Genomic DNA, 26070 nt, shown 5'->3' with positions numbered 1-26070 from the left:
AACTGTATCGCTTTAAAAAAAAAAAAAAAAGTCTTAATTATATAATGGAGGGTCGTGCGCTAAACCTGATATTTTGGCTGCAGTCCCCTTCTGGCGATGCTGCTGCCTCTGGGAAATATTGGTTTTCTTTGTGGTTAAATAAAGTTTAGGAATCTTTATTTCTCCAGCTGTTTCTTGTCCGTCGATGGCAAGATAATTGCAGAGACCGCACGGCCATAATAACGCCACAGTGACATTATAAAGGAATGTGACCCTGCCTGCCGCCCCCTGCTGGCCATAGAGTTAGGAACGACAAACTAGAAAAGTGTGTATATATTTCTGTAGTAATAACTGCAAATTTTTGGTTAAAAATGTAACTAAGAAAGCAAATGATTTCACGTTGAAAACATCTTTTTTTTTGTTTTTCCTGGGAGCTCTGCCCCTCCCCCACCTCCTGGACTCGCAGGGGACTGGAGAGAGAGGATTGGAGCCAGGATATTTTCGGAATGTGTTGGACGCAGGAGTTTGAGGTCTGATAATTTTTTTTTTTAGATGTTGTACAAGAAACACGATTTGCTGTTGCAACATCGAATTGGCAGGAACGTGGCGAGTTTATATCGGCGGATACGCCATGTAATGAGTTGCTTTGACGTCTGAGCAAAGCTTCATGCACACCACCGTATTTGGGACCCGCGTCCGATCCGCATTTTTTTGCAGGTCGGATGCTCTTCCCAATAATTTCTACGGGGTCTCCAAAACAAGCTGTGTGCTGTCCGCATCCATATGTTCTGCAAATTATAGAACATGTCCACAAAATGGACAAGAATAGCCATTTCTATCGATGGGAGAGAGAAAATTGCGGATGCACATGGACAGTATTGGACCACAATACGGATATGGTAGTGTGCATGAGGCGGCATAGATCAGAGCAAGGCGGCAGCCCATTCATATCCAGGGGTGACTATGAGCATTATGTATACATCTTACATTGTCCTGCCGTATACAGAATGTGCCATACACCCCCACCCTCCACCAGGATTAGGGCTCATGTACACACCCGTTGGGGTTTCGCGGATCCACAAAGCATGGATACCGGCTGTGTTTATTCCGCATTTTACAAAACGGAACTTCCGGCCCCTAATATAACAGTCCTATCCTTGTCCGTAATACGGACAATAATAGGACGTGTTATATTTTTTGGCAGGACAGACCTACGGACTCTGAACGCACAACGGGTAATTTCCTTTTACATCCTATTGAAGTGAATGGTTCCGCATATGGGCCACCCAAAAAATAAAAATTGAGCGGACACGGACAAAAAATCCATTCATGTGCATGAGCCCTTAGTCTGTCATGTTACAATCTAAGCTTAACTCGTATATTAAATGTTCTACTCCAGTCACATCCAGAGCTGCATTTACAATTTGACTGGTTTCCTGTGGACAGGGTATTTTGGGAGATCAGAAAACAGTACTTGCTAAAAGGTGGCCATATTGTGAGCCAAACTTGCCAATTTTAGTGGGACTGGCCAACCATCTAATGTGTATGGGTTTGTCAGTAAAGGAAGGATCAGACATATTGAATTTCAGCATGTCCAATCGTTTGTTCTCCCTTTTGAGAGCAGTCAACTGTGTATGAGAGGGTAGAATACAGTTGCAAGAAAAAGTATGTGAACCCTTTGGAATGATATGGATTTCTGCACAAATTGGTCATAAAATGTGATCTGATCTTCATCTAAGTCACAACAATAGACAATCGCAGTCTGCTTAACTAATAACACACAAAGAATAAAATGTCACCATGTTTTTATTGAACACACCATGTAAACATTCACAGTGCAGGTGGAAAAAGTATGTGAACCCTTGGATTTAACCACTTAAGGACCACAGGTTTATACCCCCCTAGTGACCAGGCCCTTTTTTACAAATCGGCACTCCACAACTTTAGCAGTTTATCGCTCGGTCATGCAACTTACCACCCAAATTAATTTTACCTCCTTTTCTTCTCACTAATAGAGCTTTCATTTGGTGGTATTTCATTGCTGCTGACATTTTTACTTTTTTTGTTATTAATCGAAATTTAATGATTTTTTTGCAAAAAAATGACATTTTTCACTTTCAGTTGTAAAATTTTGCAAAAAAAACGACATCCATATATACATTTTTCGCTAAATTTATTGTTCTACATGTCTTTGATTAAAAAAAAATGTTTGGGTAAAAAAAAAAATGGTTTGGGTAAAAGTTATAGCGTTTACAAACTATGGTACAAAAATGTGAATTTCCGCTTTTTGAAGCAGCTCTGACTTTCTGAGCATCTGTCATGTTTCCTGAGGTTCTACAATGCCCAAACAGTAGAAAACCCCCACAAATGACCCCATTTCGGAAAGTAGACACCCTAAGGTATTCGCTGATGGGCATAGTGAGTTCATAGAACTTTTTATTTTTTGTCACAAGTTAGCGGAAAATGATGATTTTTTTATATTTTTTTTTTTTTTCTTACAAAGTCTCATATTCCACTAACTTGTGACAAAAAATAAAAACTTCCATGAACTCACTATGCCCATCACGAAATACCTTGGGGTGTCTTCTTTCCAAAATGGGGTCACTTGTGGGGAAGTTATACTGCCCTGGCATTCTAGGGCCCCTAATGTGTGGTTAGTAGTTTGAAATCAGAATATATGTGTAAAAAATGGCCTGTGAAATCCGAAAGGTGCTCTTTGGAATGTGTGCCCCTTTGCCCACCTTGGCGGCAAAAAAGTGACACACATCTGGTATCGCCGTACTCAGGAGAAGTTGGGGAATGTGTTTTGGGGTGTCATTTTACATATACCCATGCTGGGTGAGAGAAATATCTTGGCAAAAGACAACTTTTCCCATTTTTTTTATACAAAGTTGGCATTTGACCAAGATATTTATCTCACCCAGCATGGGTATATGTAAAATGACACCAAAAACACATTGCCCAACTTCTCCTGAGTACGGCGATACCAGATGTGTGACACTTTTTTGCAGCCTAGGTGGGCAAAGGGGCCCACATTCCAAAGTGCACCTTTAGGATTTCACCGGCCATTTTTTTACAGATTTTGATTTCAAACTACTTCGCACACATTAGGGCCCCTAAATTGCCAGGGCAGTATAACTACCCCACAAGTGACACCATTTTGGAAAGAAGACACCCCAAGGTATTCCGTGAGGGGCATGGCGAGTTCCTGGAATTTTTTATTTTTTGTCACAAGTTAGTGGAATATGAGACTTTGTAAGAAAAAAAATAAAAAAATTAAAATCATCATATTCCGCTAACTTGTGATAAAAAATTATAGGAACTCGACATGCCCCTCACGGAATACCTTGGGGTGTCTTCTTTCCAAAATGGGGTCACTTGTGGGGTAGTTATACTGCCCTGGCATTCTAGGGGCCCTAATGTGTGGTAAGTAGTTTGAAATTAAAATGTGTAAAAAATTACCTGTGAAATCCGAAAGGTGCTCTTTGGAATGTGTGCCCCTTTGCCCACCTTGGCGGCAAAAAAGTGACACACATCTGGTATCGCCGTACTCAGGAGAAGTTGGGGAATGTGTTTTGGGGTGTCATTTTACATATACCCATGCTGGGTGAGAGAAATATCTCTGCAAAAGACAACTTTTCCCATTTTTTTATACAAAGTTGGCATTTGACCAAGATATTTATCTCACCCAGCATGGGTATATGTAAAATGACACCCCAAAACACATTGCCCAACTTCTCCCGAGTATGGCGATACCAGATGTGTGACACTTTTTTGCAGCCTAGATGCGCAAAGGGGCCCAAATTCCTTTTAGGAGGGCATTTTTAGACATTTGGATCCCAGACTTCTTCTCACGGTTTCAGGCCCCTAAAATGCCAGGGCAGTATAAATACCCCACATGTGACCCCATTTTGGAAAGAAGACACCCCAAGGTATTCAATGAGGGGCCTGGCGAGTTCATAGAATTTTTTTTTTTTTGCATAAGTTAGCGGAAATAGTTTTTTTTTTTTTTTTTTTTCTCACAAAGTCTCACTTTCCGCTAACTTAGGACAAAAATTTCATTCTTTCATGGACTCAATATGCCCCTCACGGAATACCTTGGGGTGTCTTCTTTCCGAAATGGGGTCACATGTGGGGTATTTATACTGCCCTGGCATTTTAGGGGCCCTAAAGCGTGAGAAGAAGTCTGGAATATAAATGTCTAAAAATGTTACGCATTTGGATTCCGTGAGGGGTATGGTGAGTTCATGTGAGATTTTATTTTTTGACACAAGTTAGTGGAATATGAGACTTTGTAAGAAAAAAATAAAATATTTCCGCTAACTTGGGCCAAAAAAATTCTGAATGGAGCCTTACAGGGGGGTAATCAATGACAGGGGGGTGATCAGGGAGTGTATATGGGGTGATCACCCCCCTGTCATTGATCACCCCCCTGTAAGGCTCCATTCAGACGTCCGTATGCGTTTTGCGGATCCGATCCATGGATGCGTGGATCCGTAAAACACATGCAGACGTCTGAATGGAGCCTTACAGGGGGGTGATCAATGACAGGGGGGTGATCAATGACAGGGGGGTGATCAGGGAGTGTATATGAGGTGATCACCCCCCTGTAAGGCTCCATTCAGACGTCCGTATGCGTTTTGCGGATCCGTAAAAATCATACGGACGTCTGAATGGAGCCTTACAGGGGGGTGATCAATGACAGGGGGGTGATCAATGACAGGGAAGTGATCAGGAAGTCTATATGCGTGATCACCCCCTTGTCATTGATCACCCCCCTGTAAGGCTCCATTCAGACGTCCGCATGTGTTTTGCGGATCCGATCCATGTATCCGTAAAAATCATACGGACCTCTGAATGGAGCCTTACAGGGGGGTGATCAATGACAGGGGGGTGATCAGTGGTTTATAAAGGGTTAATAAGTGACAGGGGGGGGGGTGTAGTGGTGTTTGGTGCTACTTTACTGAGCTGCCTGTGTCCTCTGGTGGTCGATCCTAACAAAAGGGACCACCAGAGGACCAGGTAGCAGGTATATTAGACGCTGTTATCAAAACAGCGTCTAATATACCTGTTAGGGGTTAAAAAAAATCACATCTCCAGCCTGCCAGCCTGGAGACCACAGGAAATCTCGGCTCACGCGAGATGACGCCTATTGGCGTTAGCGTAGCCTGGGAGCGCCGCAGAGATGACGCCTTTCGGCGTTAGCGTAGCGGTAAGTGGTTAATAACTGGTTGAACCTCCTTTGGCAGCAATAACTTCAACCAAACGTTTCCTGTAGTTGCAGATCAGACGTGCACAACGGTCAGGAGTAATTCTTGACCTTTCCTCTTTACAGAAATGTTTCAGTTCAGCAATATTCTTGGGATGTCTGGTGTGAATCGCTTTCTTGAGGAAATCTCAATCGGGTTGAGGTCAGGACTCTGACTGGGCCACTCCAGAAGGCGTATCTTCTTCTGTTTAAGCCATTGTGTTGTTGATTTACTTCTATGCTTTGGGTCATTGTCCTATTGCATCACCCATCTTCTGTTGAGCTTCAGCTGGTGGACAGATGGCCTTAAGTTCTCCTGAAAAATGTCTTGCTAAACTTGGGAATTCATTTTTCCTTCGATGATAGCAATCCGTCCAGGCCCTGACGCAGCAAAGCAGCCCCAAACCATGAGGCCCCCACCACCATACTTCACATTTGGGATGAGGTTTTGATGTTGGTGTGCTGTGCCTCTTTTTCTCCACACATAGTGTTGTGTGTTTCTTCCAAACAACTCAACTTTGGTTTCATCTGTCCACAGAATATTTTGCCAGTGCTGCTGTGGAACATCCCGGTGCTCTTGTGCAAACTGTAAACGTGCAGCAATGTTTTTTTGGACAGCAGTGGCTTCCTCTGTGGTATCCTCCCATGAAATCCATTCTTGTTTAGTGTTTTACATATCGTAGATTCGCTGACAGGGATGTTAGCATATGCCAGAGACATTGTAAGTCTTTAGCTGACACTCTAGGATTCTTCTTCACCTCATTGAGCAGTCTGCGCTGTGCTCTTGCAGTCATCTTTACAGGACGGCCACTCCTAGGGAGAGTAGCAGCAGTGCTGAACTTTCTCCATTTATAGACAATTTGTCTTACCGTGGACTGATGAACAGCAAGGGTTTAGAGATACTTTTATAACCCTTTCCAGCTTTATGCAAGTCAACAATTCTTAATTGTAGGTTTTCTGAGAGCTCTTTTGTGCGAGGCATCATTCATATCAGGCAAAGCTTATTGTGAAAAGCAAACCCAGAACTGGTGTGTGTTTTTTTTTTTTTTTTTTATCGGGCAGGGCAGCTGTAACCAACACCTCCAATCTCATCTCATTGATTGGACTCCAGTTGGCTGACACCTCACTCCAATTAGCTCTTGGAGATGTCATTAGTCTAGGGGTTCACATACTTTTTCAACCTGCACTGTGAATGTTTACATGGTGTGTTCAATAAAAACATGGTAACATTTAATTCTTTGTGTGTTATTAGGTTAAGCAGACTGTGATTGTCTATTGTTGTGACTTAGATGAAGATCAGATCACATTTTATGACCAATTTGTGCAGAAATCCATATCATTCCAAAGGGTTCACATACTTTTTCTTGCAACTGTAGCTGTCGGCTGAACGAGCATTCAGCCGTCTAATGCTGTAGGTATGGCCAGCTTTACGCCGTTAGGTTGTATGGCTGCTTGTGGTAGGTAGATAAACTGTGAATGCAGCTCTGGCTGTGAACAGAGTAGAGGACTGTTCTTCAATAATAAGAACTCTTTTCAGAGTAAAGTATTTATATAGTAGAAACCCTTAATCATTAACACGGGCATGGCATAAAGCTCCTTTAAGGTACTGCCACTAGGCCTTATATCACACAGTGTATTGCAATGGGTGTATCAAAAAGTAGCCTGATATTATGGGACAAGCTTATCTGATGGAATCAGCACCCTTAAAGGGGTCGTCCACTTTCAGTAGGCAACTGGACAAAATAGCAATTAAAGATCAATTCTTACCTTGGAGATCCGCTTCCGGACAACCTCTTTAAGGCTACTTTCACACTTGCGGCAGAGAGATCCGGCAAGCAGTTCCGTCGCCGGAACTGCCTGCCGGATCAGGCAAAATGTATGCTAACCGATGGCATTAGTAAGACTGATCAGGATCCTGATCAGTCTTAAAAATGCCTGATCAGTCGAAAAAATGCATTGAAATGCCGGATCCGTCTTTCCGGTGTCATCCGGCATTTATTTTTTTTCACCTTTTTTTCAGTCTGCGCATGTGCAGACCGGAAGGACGGATCCGGCATTCCGGTATTCTGAATGCCGGATCCGGCACTAATACATTCCTATGGGAAAAAATGACGGATCCGGCATTCAGGCCAGTCTTCAGTTTTGTTCGCCGGAGATAAAACCGTAGCATGCTGCGTTTTTTTTTTGCTTGATCAGTCAAAACGACTGAACTGAACGGATTACTCTCCATTCAGAATGCATGGGGATAAAACTGATCAGTTATTTTCCGGTATAGAGCCCCTGTGACAGAACTCTATGCCGGAAAAGAAAAACGCAAGTGTGAAAGTAGCCTAAGTTTCCCATATACTAGCTATAGTTCGAACGAAATGGCGATTTTAGCCGACTATCATATGAAAATTTGACGCGATCGTTCAGGAGGGCGGATGACCTACTGTCCTTTGCAAAAGAAATATCATCCATCCTAAAAATGTTGTCGGTAATTGGCCAAAAAGACAAGCGTGTGGCATGATCGGACCCATTCAGCCGATCGTCCAGTTTACCCTCTGCTGCTGGTGGGATCATTTGTATGAACGAGTCCCACCACAGACGTCCCATGTTTCACACTTCGGCTGATACTTCTCTCGTGTGTATGCCTGGCGTTACACTGACCCCAGCCTTCTGGACATTTTCCGCCTCCCTTTACACTCCTGCTTTGTCTCTCCATTGCAGATATCGATGAATGTGCGAGCGACTCCCATCATTGTAACCCCACCCAGGTGTGCATAAACACGGAGGGCGGCTACACCTGCTCCTGCACGGAGGGATACTGGTTACTGGAGGGACAGTGTCTGGGTGAGTCCACTATCCACTTTATATTCTAGATATTGTGTATTGGGGTCTTGTAATTGTTTTTCCCCGAGCTTTACTACCCCATTCAGTGCAACAACAAAAAATAGGAAAGAGCAGGGGCTGTGCCTCCTATAAAGCCTATGTGACCAATGCCCAACCGCGGCCCTCTAGCTGTTTCCAAATTAAAACCCCCAGCATGCCCTGACAGCTGTAGGCTGTCCGGGCATGATGGAAGTTGTAGTTTTGCAACAGCTGGAGGGCTGCAGGTTGGTCATCCCTGGCTTAAAGGGTTGTCCAGGCTTAAAAAAACAACAACATTTTATTTACTTATTTTACTCACTTTTATAGCGCTACTATATTCCGTAGCGTTTTACAGACATTAGCACATCACATGGCTGTTTTCTTCCGGAAACAGCGCCACACCTTGTTCTTGGGTTGCATGTGGTACTGCAGCTCAGCTGTATTCATTTCAATGGATCGGATCTGCAGTAGCGGGCACCATCCATGGACAGGTCTGAAAGAAAGCAGCCATTTTTTTCTAAGCCTGGAACAACCCTTTTAAAAGCTGCCAGGAATGTTAGCAATAATTGAGCTACTTCTTTAAAGGGCATCTGTCAGCAGTTTTGTACCTATGACACTGGCTGACCTGTTAGATTCCTTCAGCTGCCAAGTGCTGTGTGTTGGTCCCATGTTCATATGTGCCCGCATTGCTGGACCTGGCTTATCCTAAAGTCAAAGTGCAGAGGGCGTGGCAGTTGCAGAGACAGCAGAGCCTTTAGGTGTAAGGGCAACGCCCCCATTGCTCCTAGAGGCTCATTTGCATAAATTAAAACATAATTTTTCTCAGCAATGCGGGCACATATGAACATGGGGCCAACACAGATGCCTTCCGCTGCCAAGTGCACATACAACAGATCAACCAGTTTCATTGGTACAAAACTGCTGACAGATGCCATTTAAAGCAAACACAGCACCCTACCTATCCATGGGTCGTGACTGGTATTGCAGCTCAGTTGAAGTAAATGGAGTTGCCGTATACAACCTGTGGATAGGTGCGGCACAGTTTTCTGGATCAGGCAGTCACGTTTTTTATCCTGCTGAGTGCTGGAGTAACGCTGTGTGAACCAGAACCAAATGTGGAGCAGAAACGCGTGATACAAAAGGAACGTCTCTGGGTATACATCTTGATCATGGAGCCGATGAAGACCTGCCGGCGTCTCCTCCTCAGCTTGTTCGCCTGCAGGATTTTGAGTGCCGATCGGATTTGTATACAGAAACCGCGGCTTTCATTTGGACTCAAGTCTGCGGAGGATCCAATAAATGAGATTTACTGCTGGTTTGTTCTCGGCCGTGGCTCCAGATTAAACAGAACTCTCCTCCTCAAGATGCTTCTCTTTGAAGATTACAGGACGGAGTCTAAACTGTGGGGATCACATCTGGACCCTCCAGACTGAGGAGGAGGAAGAATGGGCTGGTGCAACATCTGCAGGAGTGAGGGGTCACCATGGCCAGACAGTCAATTGTATAGCCCAATCCTAAGCGTTATCCTTGATGTCCATAGAAGGGGGATTTAGGAAGACCATGGTCTGGGCTCCGGGGGCTCCTTACCCACAGGCAGCACTGCTGTAAAGGGTGGTGCCAGCTCAGTCCCAGGAGGACATTTACTTTATATTTTTGCCCTTTTTTCTCTACAATTCTGAAGTATCTTGAAAATGGGCATGATGAAAGAAACGTAAAATGCACCCAAAGAAGGATTGCCATGCATTTTTTTGGGGGGGCGCAGTATATCGGCCATGAGTATGCCAGCTAAGAGGAAGACCTATATTGTACTGATCTTGAATTATGTCTTGCACTCCAGTCTCATCCGAAGCTTTCCTCTAGGACTGTGATGGCTAACCTCTGGCACTCCAGCTGTGTTAAAACTACAACTCCCAAGATGCACACTTGCTTGGCTGTACTCAGAACTCCATAGAAAAGAATGGAGCATGCTGGGAGTCGTAGTTTCACCACAGCTGGAGTGCCGGAGGTTAGCCATCACTGTTCTAGGATCTGAGTAGCTCAATTAGAGTTAAGTTATAAGCTCTATTTCCTGGTTGCTTTACAGCTTTAGATGTGACTGGAGTAGAAAGCGGAATTAACATAAAATGAGTACATGATGGATAAAGTCAATGTCTGAGGGGCGTTCCACTTTAAGCTTTGCTAATGGAAGACTGCGGCCCCTGCCATGACCAGGATGGGGCCCCCCCACAGTCTGCCTGCACTTTTCATCTGTATTCTGGGAAATAGATTTAATAATAGACCAGGAGCCAAATAAAACGTGTCTGCACAGCGCGAACAGACGATCAGAGCCCTGCCAATCTAACAGTAAATCAGCGGATGCCTTGTTACCGGAATACCCCTTTAAAATACAATCCTTGTATAATGAAAGGTTCTGCAATTTATAAACTTTGTGCTTCTGTTCCTCAACATTTTCAAGATCTGTGCTTGCAGCCAGTGAATAGAAGCAGTCCATTTACACCCAGAAGCTAAAGACCCATACAGTCATAATTCTGTTCACAGCTGAGGGTTCTTGTTACAGTTACATCCCATTTGGGTCTTTCATCAGATCTGTCCATCTCTACAAGGCCTCATGTACACGACCATTCCATTTTTTGTGGTCCGCAAACCGCGGATCCGAAAAAAACTGAAGCCGCCCGTGTGCCTTCCACAATTTGCAGAACGGAATGGGCGGCCCATTGTAGAAATGCCTATACTTGTCTGCAAAATGGATAAGAATAGGACATGTTATATTTTTTTGCGGGGCAACGGATGCGGACAGCACACGGAGTGCTGTCCGTATCTTTTGCCGCCCCATTGAAGTGAATGGGTCCGCACCCGAGCCTCAAAAACTGCGGCACAGAACAACGGTCGTGTGCATGAGGCCTAAATCACAACCCCCTGGACCGTAGGCAGTGACCGTCCCAGAGTCCCGCTTTTGCTGCCTCCCTTTGTATATTCTCAATGATCCTTTCAGGATGAGGCACACGTTTGTTCTGTGCTCATAGGCGCCCCCTGCTGAGTCACAAGGACTATGTCCTCATAGGATCTTCTGCGTTTCGAGTCTTGTGTGGGAAAAGGTTGCTGCCAATAATAAGAGTAACATCTGTAATAATATGCATGAACTCCAGAGGTGACTGTCATACAATGCTGCAGATTCCCAGAGACCCAGTCATGTCCCCACAACCACTTCCGTCCTGGTCACCCCGCACATATCCTCACTGTCCTCCATTAGTTATATGGCGGAGAGTGGTACAGACATTTTATAACATGTACAGGTTTTATGTACACAAAGCTCAATCGTATTCATCAAAAGCTCTGCTTTGCGTTTCAATTTACCATTTTCAAAATTCTGCTTGCTGTCAGTGAATTAGAACATCTAACTTGTACATAGCTGGTCCTGTTTTCATCTGAGAGGTGGACACAGTGTAGATAATGCCCTGTGAGCTAAATACAGCAGCAGTACAAATCTGTCCACTAGTTGCTACAATGTATCAGTCTGGAGTCCAGGCTGTTCAGCTCACAGAGCATTGTCTGGACTGGATACAGTTGTATCCACTTATTAGCTGAGGGTAGGACTAGCTATGGACAGGATTACTCCCTCTGGAGGTAAACAAGTGTTTTCTAATTCACTGACAGCAAGCAGAGATTTGAAAATGGTGAGGAACTGGAAGGTAAAGTTTATTAGAAAATTGTAGAAGTAGAAAACGCTCTAGTGGCGCAGTTTCTTACCTGTGTTAGACAGGAACATTATGTTGACATATAAAGGGGTACTCTAAGCTAAGGCTCCTTTCACATCTGTCAGACCAACCTATAAGAAAAACTCTAGTAAGGTGTACAAAATACATTGGGGTCTAGTATAATATACTGGGACCAACCAAAGAGGAAAAACCAATAACCCCATTGAAAAATGAGAGAACCTTCTGGTCATACACCCTGTGTCCCCGCAGATCATGGGTATTTTATATCTTGCCTTATACATGTTCAGTATGGTATTGTAGTGTTATTGTTTACACATACCACCCTTGTTTCACCTGCATTAAGTGATGTGATTTGGCTGTTTCACGTGATGGCCCCTGATGTCACCAGCGGTGGGCAAGTCTGTTATGTGTGACCTCATTGATCTTTTTACATGTATACAATACATATGTTTATATGTTATTTTGAGCTAATCTACAGTTCTCCCAATAATATGCGGCTCTACACTTAGTGTTTTACTCCTTGTGAGGGTGGGGGCCCACGGTCCCGTTACACGGGGCGTTTCATCCCCCCTTTTACCTTGTGCCTTCGTGTTATTCTATATTTATTATTTTTTGTCTTAATAAACTACATATATTTTATATGAGTGTTCTCTCATTTTTCAATGGGGTTATTGATGTGTTGCAAAGAATGGGGTTATTGGTTTTTCCTCTTTGGTTGGTCCTTTCACATCTGTGTCAGAAGCTCCTTTTGGGGCTTCAATCACATAAATGGTCAAAATAGCAGAGAGAAAAGTCATGCAGGACTTTTTTCTCCGCTGAAAAACTGTTCTTCAGAACGTAAACTGAACAGATCCCATTATAGTCGTTGGGATCTGTTTGTGTCAATTATGGTCCAAAGCCATCACTTCTGCAGAAGTACAGAAAACAGCCCTCCAGCTATTGCTAAACTACAACTCCCACCATGCCCTGCTGTAGGCTGATAGCTGCTCGGGCATGCTGGGAGTTGTAGTTTTGCAACAGCTGGAGAGCCATAGGTTGAGCATACCTGGCCTAACACATTTTTGACATATCTACGGGATCAGACCTCTGGGATCCGCACTTATCTCTAGAATCTGGTTCCGGTGGCCGCCACATCCAGACATTGTTCTGTAACACCCCATTATAAATGAATGAGGGTTTTGGAAACCGCCTAGTATGTAATGTCCTTGTCTGTCTCCATAAACCTGGATTATGTCCCAGAGGTGGGACCTGCATCAATAAAAAAAATTTAAGGTATTAAGGCCTCATGCACATGACCATATATTCAGTGTGCATCAGATCCACGTTTATTTTCAGATCGGATGTGGAACCATTTATTTCAATGGGGCCCCAAAAGATGCAGATAGCACACCGTGTGCTGTCTGCATCCATTTGTCAGTTCTGTTGGTCCGCAAAAAATAGAACATGTCCAGTTCTTGTCCATTTTGCAGACAAGGATAGGACATTTTCTTATAAGGCCCCTTTAACACGGGCGAGTATTCCGTGCGGATGCGATGCGCGAGTTGAACGCATTGCACCCGCACTTAATCCCGACTCATTCATTTCTATGGGGCTGTGCACACGAGCTGTGATTTTCACGCATCACTTGTGCGTTGCATGAAAATCGCAGCATGCTCTATTTTGTGCATTTTTCACGTAACGCAGGCCCCATAGAAATGAATGGGGTTGCGTGAAAATCGCAAGCAAGTGCGGATGCGGTGCGATTTTCACGCATGGTTTCTAGGAGATGATTAGGATGGAGACCCGATCATTATTATTTTCCCTTATAACATGGTTATAAGGGAAAATAATAGCATTCTAAATATAGAATGCATAGTACAATAGCGCTGGAGGGGTTAAAAAAATAAAAATAATAATTTAACTCTCACCTTAATCCACTTGATCGCGCAGCCGGCATCTCTTCTGTCTGTCTTCTGTGCAGGAACAGGACCTGTGGTGACGTCACTCCGGTCATCACATGGTCCATCACATGATCCATCACCATGGTAAAAGATCATGTGATGGATCATGTGATGACCGGAGTGACGTCACCACAGGTCCTGTTACTGCACACAGCAAACGAAGACGAACAGAAGAGATGCCGGCTGCGCGATCAAGTGGATTAAGATGAGTAAAAAAAAAATGTCTCTTTTTTTTAACCCCCCCCCAGCGCTATTGTACTATGCATTCTGTATTCAGAATGCTATTATTTTCCTTTATAACCATGTTATAAGGGAAAATAATACAATCTACAGAACCCCGATCCTAAACCTGAACTTCTGTGAAGAAGTTCGGGTTTGGGTACCAAACATGCCGATTTTTCCTCACGCATGTGCAAAACGCATTACAATGTTTTGCACTCGCACGGAAAAATCGTGCATGTTCCCGCAACGCACCTGCACCTTTTCCCGCAATGCCCGTCTGAAAGAGGCCTAAGAGTTTTAAAAAAATATATAAAAATTCAGCATGCACACAGCCAGGATCTGTGTTTTATGGATTCGCAGTTTGCAGACCAGAAAACACTGAAGGTCATGTGCATGAGGCCTAACGCTGGGTTCACACCTGAGCGTACTGGATACAGCGCTCTGTATGCGCGATTTTACGGGCGTCTCACATATGCGGCTCCTGTGCAAGCGAACGCCCATTGTCACGTGTTCCCGGAAGTCTATGTACGCGAACGCGCGACACTACGCCCCAAAGAAGCTCCTGTACTTCTTGGAGCGTAGGGCATTTTACAGCGCGTTCGTACGCGCTGTAAAAAGCTCAGGTGATGAACCATTCCCATAGAGAATCATTGGTTCTTGCCTGTTGAGCGTTTTACAGCGCAGTAGGAACGCGCTGTAAAACGCTCAGGTGTGAACCCAGCGTTAATTATTTAAATATCTGCTCATTCTGGGCTTTGGAGTCATACGGGCAAAAGTACTCAGTGACTGAATAAAGACCACCCACTGGACTCCTCAGCCCAAAATGGTCACTCTCACTATGCTTAAAGGGGTTGTCCGAGTTTGGAGCTGAACCCGGACATATCCTCATTTTCACCCAGACAACCCCCTGACTTGAGCATCGGAGCAGTTCATGCTCTCCTTTGCCCTGTGCTAAATCGCGCATGGCAAAAGCATTTTCTGGAGTTTTGGTGACGTACCGGGCTCTCCTTCGGGCTGCCAGGTGGAGGCTTCCGCCCAGCAGTGAGCCTGGTGGGCTTTAGCTCTGCCCTAGCCTGTAAAACTGCTAGGGCAGCGCTAAAGCCAGCCCATCAGAGCCGGTGACATCACCAAACACACTGCTGGGCGGAAGCCTCCGCCTGGCAATGTGTTATGGTAAATAAAAGAGCCCTTGTCCTGCGCAGGGCAAGGGAGAGCATCTGAGCATGAAACATCAGAGGGGCCGGAGGGGCGAAAATGGGGATATGTCCAGGTTCAGCTCTGAACCCGGACAACCCATTTAATGTACTGGTTTTTGCTCTGCATTATGTGTATAAATCCCTGTTCACATGTACAGCCTCCAGGAATAAATGGCACTTTATATAATAATGTACATTGCATGCTGTACATCAATTTCTCCACTAGATGGAGCTATATACCACTTACCATATATAAAGTCTGTGCTATGCTCGGTCTATGTTCTATCCCTGCTTTTGACAGTTACTGATCAGATGACGGAGGATTTACCTTTATTGGCTGAATTTATTATGCTCTTACATTTTACTACTAGCTATTTTTGTAGATAGTTTTACAGCTGTGATGTTAATAACCAGGTATCCAGGGTTTTTCTGGTCTTCTATATTGATGGCCTGTCCTCAACATAGGTCATCAATATCTGTGGGGTTCCTACTTCTGGCACCTCCACCGGTCAGCTTTTTGGAGAGGCCGGTGAGCTATGTGGCCTTCTCACAGATTACCAAGCACAGCGCCAAACATTGTCTAGTGGCAGTGACCAATGAACAAGACATCACTAGCCTAGGAGGAGGCCACAGCGCCCACTGGAGTGACGTGGCCTCATCAAACAGCTGATTGGTGGGGGTGCCGGAAGTCAGACCTCCACTGTCCTGAGGATAGGTCGTCAATATAGAAGTCCTGAATAGCCCCTCTAATATACAGTGTGTGACGCGATTTTAGCAAGTTTTGCAATCAAGATAAGACTTGTTTAGATGCTCTCTCAGCAATTGCTGCGCCCCCTGCACTTTGATTGACAGGACCAGGTGTGAGGATTTCACACTGCCTGGCCCTGTCAATCAAAGTGCAGAGGGTGCAGCAGAGAGAGCAGAGCCTCTAGGTGTAACAGCAACGCACCGTGCCCCCTGTATGAACCATGTGGGCCTGTAGTCTAGCACTGTTCTCTGCTACGTTTGGCACTCCTATAGTGGCCATGGGGGTCCCAGCAGAAATAAGTTTCATATTGGGACAACCTCTTCAAAAGAATTTTACTATTGATGGTCTATCCCCAGGAGAGGCCTTCAGTATCTGATCTTCAGGGGGCCGACACCCTGCACCCCCTCCGATTGGCTGTTTTGCATAAGCTATGGCACCAGAACTCTTCAGCTCCTTCCATTGTGTAGTGGACAGAGTTGGTTACTGCAGCGCTGCTCCCATTAAATTGAATGTAACCAGCTCTGCCCACTGCACAATGGAGAGCTGTGTAGTTCTGGTACAATAGCTGCCCCAAAACAGCTGATCAGCGGTGTGCTGGCCCCTCACCAATCAGATACTGGTGGCCTATCCTGATGATGGCCCATCAGTGTTAAAATCTTGAAATACCCCTTTAAGCTTCATTTACATAGGAGAATGACAATAAAAATGTCGTTTGTAGCAGATTTCATTATTAGATCATTACATTGATCAATTGTCTTATATGCAATTATCTGAATTTCCCTCTTTCCAAGTGAGAACTATTAGTAAACCTGCAGAGACATTCTGTTCCTCAGTCCTCTGTGTTTAGGGCCTATTAGTCTAGGGTTTTATTTGCTATGACAGAGCTGTGTACAGGAGCTTGCAATCTATTGGCGTGCTAGAGAGAATATATTTTTATTTTATTTTGTAGACATAGATGAATGCCGTTATGGATACTGCCAGCAACTTTGTGCCAATGTGCCCGGATCCTATTCTTGCACTTGTAACCCCGGATTTTTGCTGAATTCTGATGGAAGATCGTGCCAAGGTAGGTGGGTAGTAGTGCCCATAGAGGGCGCTGCAGTCACCCCTGCCCTGTGTTAAGTCAGGGATTACACTGGAGGATTGAGATAATTTATAGCGGGGCTGGGGAACAGCTCGCATGTATTGTCATTTAGGGCTCAGGCACATGACTATCTGTATTTTGCGGTCCGCAAAACACGGATCCGCACAAAATACGTTTGACGTCCGTGTGCATTCCATATTTTGCGGAACGGAACATCTGGCCCCTAACAGAACAGTCTTCTCCTTGTCCATAATGCGGACAATTGATCCAGGTTATGTATGTTTGTTAGTCCTTTATGGCTATTACTGCCGTACAAGATTTGTTAGGTAGATGTTGTATAGGGATGAAACGTTGTCTATGCAAATGATGTACTATGATGTGCTACAACGTATATCAACTTGAGCGTTGTTCCTGTATAACTCTGTCTTGTTGAATAAATAAAGATTTCAAACAAACATAATGCGGACAATAATAGGAGTAACTTCATTGAAATGATTGGTTCCGCATACGTTCCGCAAAAAGAATGGACACAGAAAATATACGTTTGTGTGCATGAGCCCTTAGGGTGCATTCACACAACTGCATTTTCAGCCCACATTTCTTGCAGATCGCACACATTCATTACTAAGGGTTAGCAAAAATTGTGGCCAGCACACGGATGTCATCCATATGCTGTCTGCATCTGTGTGGCTGAACCGCAAACGATAAGAACATGTCCTATTCTTGCCCGTTTTGTAAACAAGAATAAGCACTGTTGCAATGGGGTTGTAGGATGCACACAGATCTCATGTGTATTTTGCAGATCCGCGATTTGCAGTCGTGTGAATGTACCCTTATATTGGACACTTACATGGGTCCAGGAAGCTGAGATATAGGAGCTGTTTGCAGGGTGCACGCACTATAGAGCTGCCTGTGACTTGGAAGGTGCACTGATCACTGAAGGTCATCTTCTGCAGCACAATGGGAGCCGTGCAGGGTCCAGCAGCGATAGGAGCCGCTGTATTGCCCCTATGTTTTAGGAGGATAAACACATCTGGGGTCTGAACCTTCTTGCAGATGATTTGCAGTATCTTGCTGTATTTTTACCCACATTATATCTGATTCCAGATGTGGATGAGTGCACCACAGAGAACCCATGTGTTCAGAGCTGTGTGAACACCTACGGATCGTACCTGTGTCGCTGCGATCCGGGTTACGAGCTGGAAGAGGATGGCATCAACTGCAGCGGTAAATTCTGCAAGACCTGATGTTTTACGTCTTCAGACGCAACCCATAATGTAACTTCAGTGTCCTGTCTTCCTGGACATCACAGGCCTCGAGTGTAACCTTCTCCGGAGATGAACGAGGTTTGTTCTCTTTTGCTTTCAGACATGGACGAGTGCAGCATCTCGGAATTTCTGTGTCAGCACGAATGCGTCAATCAGCCCGGCTCATACTACTGCAGCTGTCCGCCTGGGTACACCTTGCTGGACGACAGCAGAACATGTCAGGGTGAGTTCCTAGTGATGCAAAGGGACCTGATTCATGGGCCTCATGTAGAAAAAGACTTGTCACAGTTAATTACAAGAAAATAAGGATTTTGATGAGAAATGATGAAAAAGGAACAGCCAGACATGGCCGCGCACCTCCAGACGCTATTGACTATAATGGGATCCAGCCGCTTTCTGGCATAAATGCCAGCCACGGCCGAACAAAAATGCATGCACAACTTCTTGTTCAGCCAAAGTCAGAAAGCGGCCATATCACCACCGGATCCCATTATAATCAATGGGGTCTGATGATGTACGGCCATGTCCGGCTAGGCTGTTCCTCTGCTGGATCACTTAAATGCAGATGTGAATCGGCCCTTCCTGACTTCTGCAGCCACTTCACTGTAGTCATCTTTGGTGAGGGGGTGTTCTCTGCTCACAGACTGGTACGCCAACAATTTGCACCTTTTCATTATAATAATGATAAAACTCCTTTCTTGCAGACATTGACGAGTGTGACACGAGGAACAACACCTGCACCTTGCAGCAGTCCTGCTTTAATTTCCCAGGAAACTATCAGTGCTTAGATCCTGTGCGCTGCGAGGAGCCATATATCCAGCTGAATGACAAGTATGTATATAAAGCTCTGCCTGGAGATTCCTTGTCTTATTTTATTGCCAGGGAATTAAGATGTTCAATACAAAAGATAAAAAAAAGGCTTCCCAGGATCAACTGCAACTAAAAAAAGACTTGTTACCCAAGTGATAGTCTGTGATCCATATCGAGAGTCCAGTGATTGTGCAGCCTGTTATTTGCATTTGGGCAGCTCTTTCAGAATATATCGCTCTTTCCTGGGAGGACAGGGTTCCACTTTCTTATTTTGTTGTTCTTGTATTTTTGGACAACTCTTTTAGGGTGCCGTTACATGTGCGGCTTGAGCCACAAGTAGTGCTAATTACTGGGCTGCAACTGGACTTGCCACTTGAAGCATATGTGTAGTCCAGACACAGCCCAGCAATTAGTGGTAATCTGGATTCAGATCCTGTGGCTGGGCCATGCCAGATACAGGCACCCTAGTAAGGGTAAGGGCTCATGCACTCGACTGTGTGCTGGCCGGGCCCGTGCTGCAGTCCGCAATGCACGGCCACCGCATGTGGATCGTGGACCTATTCACTTGAATGGGGTCCGCGATCCGCATCCAACGGTCCACACCGCAAAAAAAGTAGTGCATGCACTACTTTTTTGCGGTGCAGAGGCACAGACAGAAAACCCATAGAAGCATTCTGTAGTGCTTCCGTGGGCTTCCAATCCGTGCCGCACCACATCTCCCGGATTGCAGACCCATTTAAGTGAACATGGCCAATGCACACGACCACGGCTGGGCAACGGCCTTGTGCATGAGCCCTAAGGCTAAGCAGTCTGGTCCCAAGATGCACCTATTTTTCAATTTTATATATTTTATTTTTTGGGGCGGCCATTGGCTGATCTTATGATCTTCAGAGGCTCCTGATGCATGAAACAGGCAACTAATTAAAGGGTTACAAGCTAAAGGAACATCACTGCTATACACCGTCCCATACATGCACAGATGCAGGATGGAGCCAGCGGGGATTTTTTATACTGGTGCTGGAACTTTGGGTCATCTCTGTACTTCTTGTGTCTGCTCTAGTCGGTGTATGTGCCCTGTGGAGAACCCTACCTGCCGGGACCAGCCCTTCACCATTGTCCACAGACACATGGACATAGTGTCCAACAGCAGAGTCCCTGCAGACATCTTTCAGATGCAAGCCACCAGCCGCTACCCTGGAGTCTACTACATCTTCCAGATAAAGTCTGGTAACGAGGGCAGAGAGTTCTACATGAGGGTAAGAAGAACATGCAAAGGCACATTTACGGTGTATTGACCCGGTGAAGGCAAATTGTGGTTTATTGCTGCAAAAGTGCAAAAAAATTTGCAGAAACTGCATTATTTTACTGCAGTTTTACAAAAATCGCTAGTTTGGGCTGCACCATGTTAAAGGGATATTCTCATCGGGGACAATAATGGTATGTTTCAAAGATATGCCATCAATGTCAGATAGCTGGAGAACGGGGGTCCTGAAGTGAAGGAGAGTGCACTGCGCAAGCGCGGCATGCTCTCCATTCATTGCTTTGGGAGTTATGAAGGTAGCCGAACACTGGCTCAGTTTTTTTCAGAACTGCCATAGCGGTGAATGGAGGGTGGACGCAAATGCGTGGCTGCTCTCTGTTCACTCCAGTAGTTCCTTTATGGAGATAAGAATAGGTCCCAGATGTGGGACCCGCACCTGACATTGATAGCATATCCTACCAATATGCCATCAAATGTCCCAGATGAAAATGCCCCTTCAGTATATCATTATGCCCTTAAATCACCATGTATATGATACACTGTTATAATATTATATGTATAAACACACACCCCTCAACACATCATGAGCATTAGGCTTCATGGACACAGCTGTGTCCGTATTTTGGTCTGCCAAATACGGATACGAGGGGTGTTCAATAAGTTATCTACCCCAACATGTTCTGTCAGTGTTAGAGAGCTCAGCTTGTCTGGACGTGAAACACACACAGTAGCAGTTCAGTCACATTAAACACTGGAAGTGACAGGATGGCAAGTGCGGTACTACAAAGAAAGTGAGGCATTTTACAGCTTTGTTCCGTGATTAAATTCCTTACACAGGAAGAAAAGAAGCCTAAAGAAATCCATGAAAAGATGATGCATCTTGCTACTACCAAGCAAAGTTTTGGGTTAGGCAATTTAAATGGGGTAGGGAATCAACTGAAGATAACCCAGATTCAGGGCGACCTGTTGAAGCATCTTCAGAGGAAAAGTGCCGTAAAGTGGAGGCCATGATTTTGGAAGATCGTCAAAGTCGGTGTTATAGGGATTTCAGTTGGCACAGTTTCCAGTATCCTTCATGATATCAAAGGTCAGTTCCCGGTGGCTCTCACGAATGTTGACACATGAGCAAAAAACTTGCCGCCAGCAATTTAGTCAAGGGAATTTAGACATGCTTTGAGAAAATCCAAACTTCTATTTGTGAATTATTACGCGTGATGAAACATACAGTATTTCCACCACTATAATCCTGAGACCATAGAAGAGCCCATGTAATGGAAGCACAAGGGGTCACAATCTAAAAAAAAAAATTGGTTGCAGCACTCAGCTGGAAAGATCATTGCAGCAGTTTTTGGGATAAAGAATGTGTTTTATTTCTAGAATTTAGGCCACACGAGACAATTACTGGAGATACCTCTGCTTCAACAATGAAGGCATACGAGACGCAATCAAAGAGAAACGCCATGGGAAGTTGTCAGCAAGTGTGTTGCTACTTTACGACAATGCGCCCTCTCGCAAATGACAAGCTGCGGTCCGGGAATGCGGCTTCAGAATTTAACCATCCACCCTACAGTCCAGACCTGGCTCCCGGTGATTACTTTCTCTTTCGGAACCTGGAGAAATGTCTGAGTGGGCAATGATTTCCTGACGATAATGCAGTCAAAGAGGCAGCAAGAGGTCTTGCCTTCTATTCTGAGGGCATCCGATCACTGGAGGCAAAGTGGAATAAGTGTGTCGAAGTCCAGGGGGATTACATTGAAAAGTAGTAAATTCTATATTCTCAGAAAAGTTGGTTTTCATATTCAGGTAGATAACTTATTGAACACCCCCTCGTACCTTTCCTGTGCATTCTGCACTTTTATCAATAGCAGTGACTAATTTTGTCCGCAGTACGTTAACTTATGGAATGGTCACATGCATTTGAAAAAAAATACAGATGCATACGTAGCCGCATAGAGTTGTGCTAGTCAGTGGGTCAGTGTGCTATCCTCAAAAATGCAGATAGCACATGAATGAAAAATACAGACGTGTAATGCAATTTTGTTATACTCTATAGATAAAACACTACACCTCCCAGCATGATCAGAGTACAGCTTCCAATAGCGTGCAGTGTGAGATTCGGCCCAATACATTACTCTCTCTACTTTTTCCACTGTTTGTGTTACTAATGAGTTTTCCGTACATTGCGGACTGTATAAACTTGTGACGCGAGTTGGTTCTTATATTTATAAAGTGAGCAGATAAGGGACTTTTGTCCACAATGCTGTATATCTCAGGTCACGTACTAGTATTTGATATTTACAGGTGTTTCACACCTGCTGAGAACTTTATTGTACGCTGTCTAGCTTAAAGGGGTAGTCTTCAGCAAATGGCATTTATCATGTAGAGAAAGTTAATAAAAGGCACTTACTAATGTATTGTGATTGTCCATATTTCCTCCTTTGCTGGCTGGATTCATTTTTCCATCACATTATACACTGCTTGTTTCCAGGGGTTATGACCACCTGCAATCCAGCATCAGTGGTCGTGCTTGCAAACTATGGTAAAGAGTGGCGCACTCTCTGGTGGCTGGGATCATGGGAATGAATATAGGCTTTTTCCCTATAGTATTAAAGCACGACCACTGCTGAATGCTCTCCAACCTGTGTCTCTCTGGGTGCTGGGGAACTACAACACCCAGCATGCTCTGGTGTGTTATAGCCTTGCAGCAGCTGTAGAACCACATGTTGGAGACCACCATACTATACTAACAGCTATTCTATTTATTGGGGACAATCGCCCCTTTTAATTACATTTTGTTTCTCATTTCAACAGCAAACAGGACCCATTAGCGCCACTCTGGTGCTGACGCGACCAATTAAAGGGCCCCGAGACCTGACTCTGGACCTGGAGATGGTATCTGTGAACACCGTGGTTAACTTCCGAGGCAGCTCTATCATCCGGTTGAGAATATTTGTGTCGCCGCACTCCTTCTGAGCCCGCACTTAATTGTGTAACCGCATCCTCCCTTTCCTGATGCAGGGGCCTAGATGAGAATATGAATGTTCACCTACAGATTAGCTCATAACAGAGGGAAACATAAAACTATTCCAGATTTTTAAAATTATTGACCAGACCTCCAGCTTGTGATCGATCTCGTTGCTCTACTGTCCTGCTTCACCACAGCGCCACCTGCTGTCAAAATCATGACATTTAAATTATCACTGGCTCTGCGGCATCAGGAAAGGGGATTTATTTAAGCAATATACATTTTGAATGTTTTTGTTTATTTGGATAAAGAAAATGGAATTTTAACTTTTTTGCTGTTTTTATGTGGAAAATTTCAATTAAATAAATTGGAAATATTAATGTGGAATAAGTCACTCAGGATAACCATGTACAGTATGAGTCAGTCCAGGGGCATCAATAGGCTCAAAAAATAACTGGGGCACCATATGGAGAGGTGTAACTCAGTGAGGGGACAGTATAGTGCGGCGATCATTAACATGGGGAACCAGGCATGTGCCAGTGGGTCGGATGGTATTTCCTACATTTGCACAGTGACCAACCCTGCATTAATTCATGGTGGAATTGGGAGAAAAAGCCTTTGACCTGTGGTTGCCATTACTAACAGTGTCGAATGTAAGGGTACGACAACATGGGATCTGCGTAGTATCTGCCAGAATAACGCAACACCTGGAAAACACACCAAGTGGCGCTATTCTTGTTGCAGACTTGATGGTATTAGGGTCCATTCACACGTCTGTAATGTATTGCGGATCCACAATACACCCGGCCGGCACCCCTATAGAACTGCCTATTCTTGTGAATGGACTCTTAGTGCTGCAGAGCTCTGCTATGTGCAAGTGGCGATATCTGCTTTATAAAACCCCACAACATAAAGTATAGTGCTGCAGATTTAAAATCTGCCGTACAACACAGTCACAAAATCTGCAACAGTGAAAACCAGAGTTAGGTAGTGGTAATTTTCTGCAGCACGTAAATTTTTATTTTATTTTTTTAATTTCATCGACAGTGCCGCCATTGTGAAACTCTACAATTTTCCAAATCTAAGCCCACAGTGTATCCTCCCCTAAAACTAAGTTTAGATAATTATAATAAGTATAATAAATATATAAATCAGTATATAAAATTATAGTTTTCCAATTTGTTACAGTTTAAGATCTCTCCTTGCTGTTACATAATGGGAACAGACCGGGTAGTAGCTCCTTACTAGACACAGTTCTGAAAACTAGACTAACTGCTCCAGGCACCTGTGTATCCATTACATGACTAGGACAGGTTTTAAACCCATGGAAGTAAACGATGGATGTTCCTTTTGAATGACAGCTAGCAGAGATCTTGATAAATCGTTTTTTTCCTTTACTATACAACAAATAACCTGTATCTGAAAGCAGAATATAGCCTTAAAGGGAACCTGTCACCGGGATTTTGTGTATAGAGCTGAGGACATGGGTTGCTAGATGGCCACTAGCACATCCACAATACCTAGTCCCCATAGCTCTGTGTGCTTTTATTGTGGGGAAAAAAACGATTTGATACATATGCAAATTAACCTGAGATGAGTCCTGTATGTGAGATGAGTCAGGGACAGGACTCATCTCAGGTTAATTTACATATGTAGCAAATCAGGGTTTTTTTACGCAATAAAAGCACACAGAGCTATGGGGACTGGGTATTGCGGATGTGCTAGCGGCCATCTAGCAACCCATGTCCTCAGCTCTATACCCAAAATACAGGTGACAGGTTCCCTTTAAAGGGAACCTGTCATCAACGTTATGCTGACGTCACTGAGGGCAGTATAAAGTAGTGACAGACATGCTGATCTCAGCGGTGTGTCACACATCAGCTAATAGTAAGTGGTTGCTGAGAACCAGCATCATAATCATTGCAGCCCAGGCCTTGAGAAGAGTCCTGGTTATTCATAGTCTCCCTGCTCTCTCACCCATCTGCTGATGATTGGCAGTTCTCTCCTAGAGAGAAAGGGAGAAAACTAGGTAGAAGACTGTCAGTCCATCAGCAGGTGGGCAGGAGAGCAGGACTCCATGAATAACCAGGACTCTTCTCAGGTGGCCGGGACTCTTTTTCCAGGATCAGTCTGCAGTGATTGTGATGCGGGTTCTCGGCAACCTGCTTACTTTTAACTTTCAAAACGACAGACGGCTGAAATCAATTCACCTGTCTCTCTACTTTATGCTGCCTTTAGTTTGGGCAGCATAAAGTTGATGACAGGTTCCCTTTAAATGGGGTATTCCAGTTGTTAAAAGTTATCCACCATTAGATCGGTGGGTGGTTCCTACCACTGGGGCCACCACGATCATGAGAACTGGTCCCGCATATCCCTTGCAGCCACCCTGAAATGAACGGAGCGGCCACTCCATTCATTTCAATTGGAATTCCAGAGATTGCTTCAAACAGCTCTCCGCTATCCCTGGCACTCCCATAGAAATGAATGGATTGGTCATGCGCATGTACGACCGGCCACTCCATCCATTTCAGGAGGGCACTGGCCCCTGTTCTCATGATCGCTGGGGGTCCCAGCGGTAGTACCCACAGCGATCTAATTGTTATTCCCTATCCTGTGAAAGGGAATAACTTCTAACAACCGGAATACCCTTTTCATTTTTGACACTGTACAACTTTGGCTTACTGTGCCGCAGCCTCCTGCAGACCATCTGAACCTGGTCTTACTTCTGATACTACAGTACTTGGTTTGTCACCCATTTTCTGAGAAGAATTATCACTACCTAT

At 44.5% G+C, this 26070-nt stretch overlaps 1 protein-coding gene across 1 annotated transcript in view; it reads left to right on the top strand.

Moving 5' to 3' along the window:
• Window positions 1-23667, top strand: part of FBLN5 (fibulin 5) — a 43877-nt gene extending 20210 nt beyond the window's left edge. Inside the window, exons 5-11 of the mRNA XM_044272419.1 lie at window positions 7937-8059; window positions 16849-16965; window positions 18091-18210; window positions 18352-18474; window positions 18956-19082; window positions 20122-20317; window positions 23134-23667. Of these exons, the coding sequence (XP_044128354.1) occupies window positions 7937-8059; window positions 16849-16965; window positions 18091-18210; window positions 18352-18474; window positions 18956-19082; window positions 20122-20317; window positions 23134-23295 (968 nt within the window). The 3' untranslated portion in view covers window positions 23296-23667. The remainder of the gene's footprint in view (window positions 1-7936; window positions 8060-16848; window positions 16966-18090; window positions 18211-18351; window positions 18475-18955; window positions 19083-20121; window positions 20318-23133) is intronic.
• Window positions 23668-26070: the final 2403 nt, after the last annotated feature.

The sequence above is a fragment of the Bufo gargarizans genome, chromosome 11 (assembly GCF_014858855.1).
Source record: "Bufo gargarizans isolate SCDJY-AF-19 chromosome 11, ASM1485885v1, whole genome shotgun sequence".
Lineage (NCBI taxonomy): Eukaryota > Metazoa > Chordata > Amphibia > Anura > Bufonidae > Bufo > Bufo gargarizans.
This window is presented reverse-complemented; position numbering and strand designations above follow the sequence as displayed.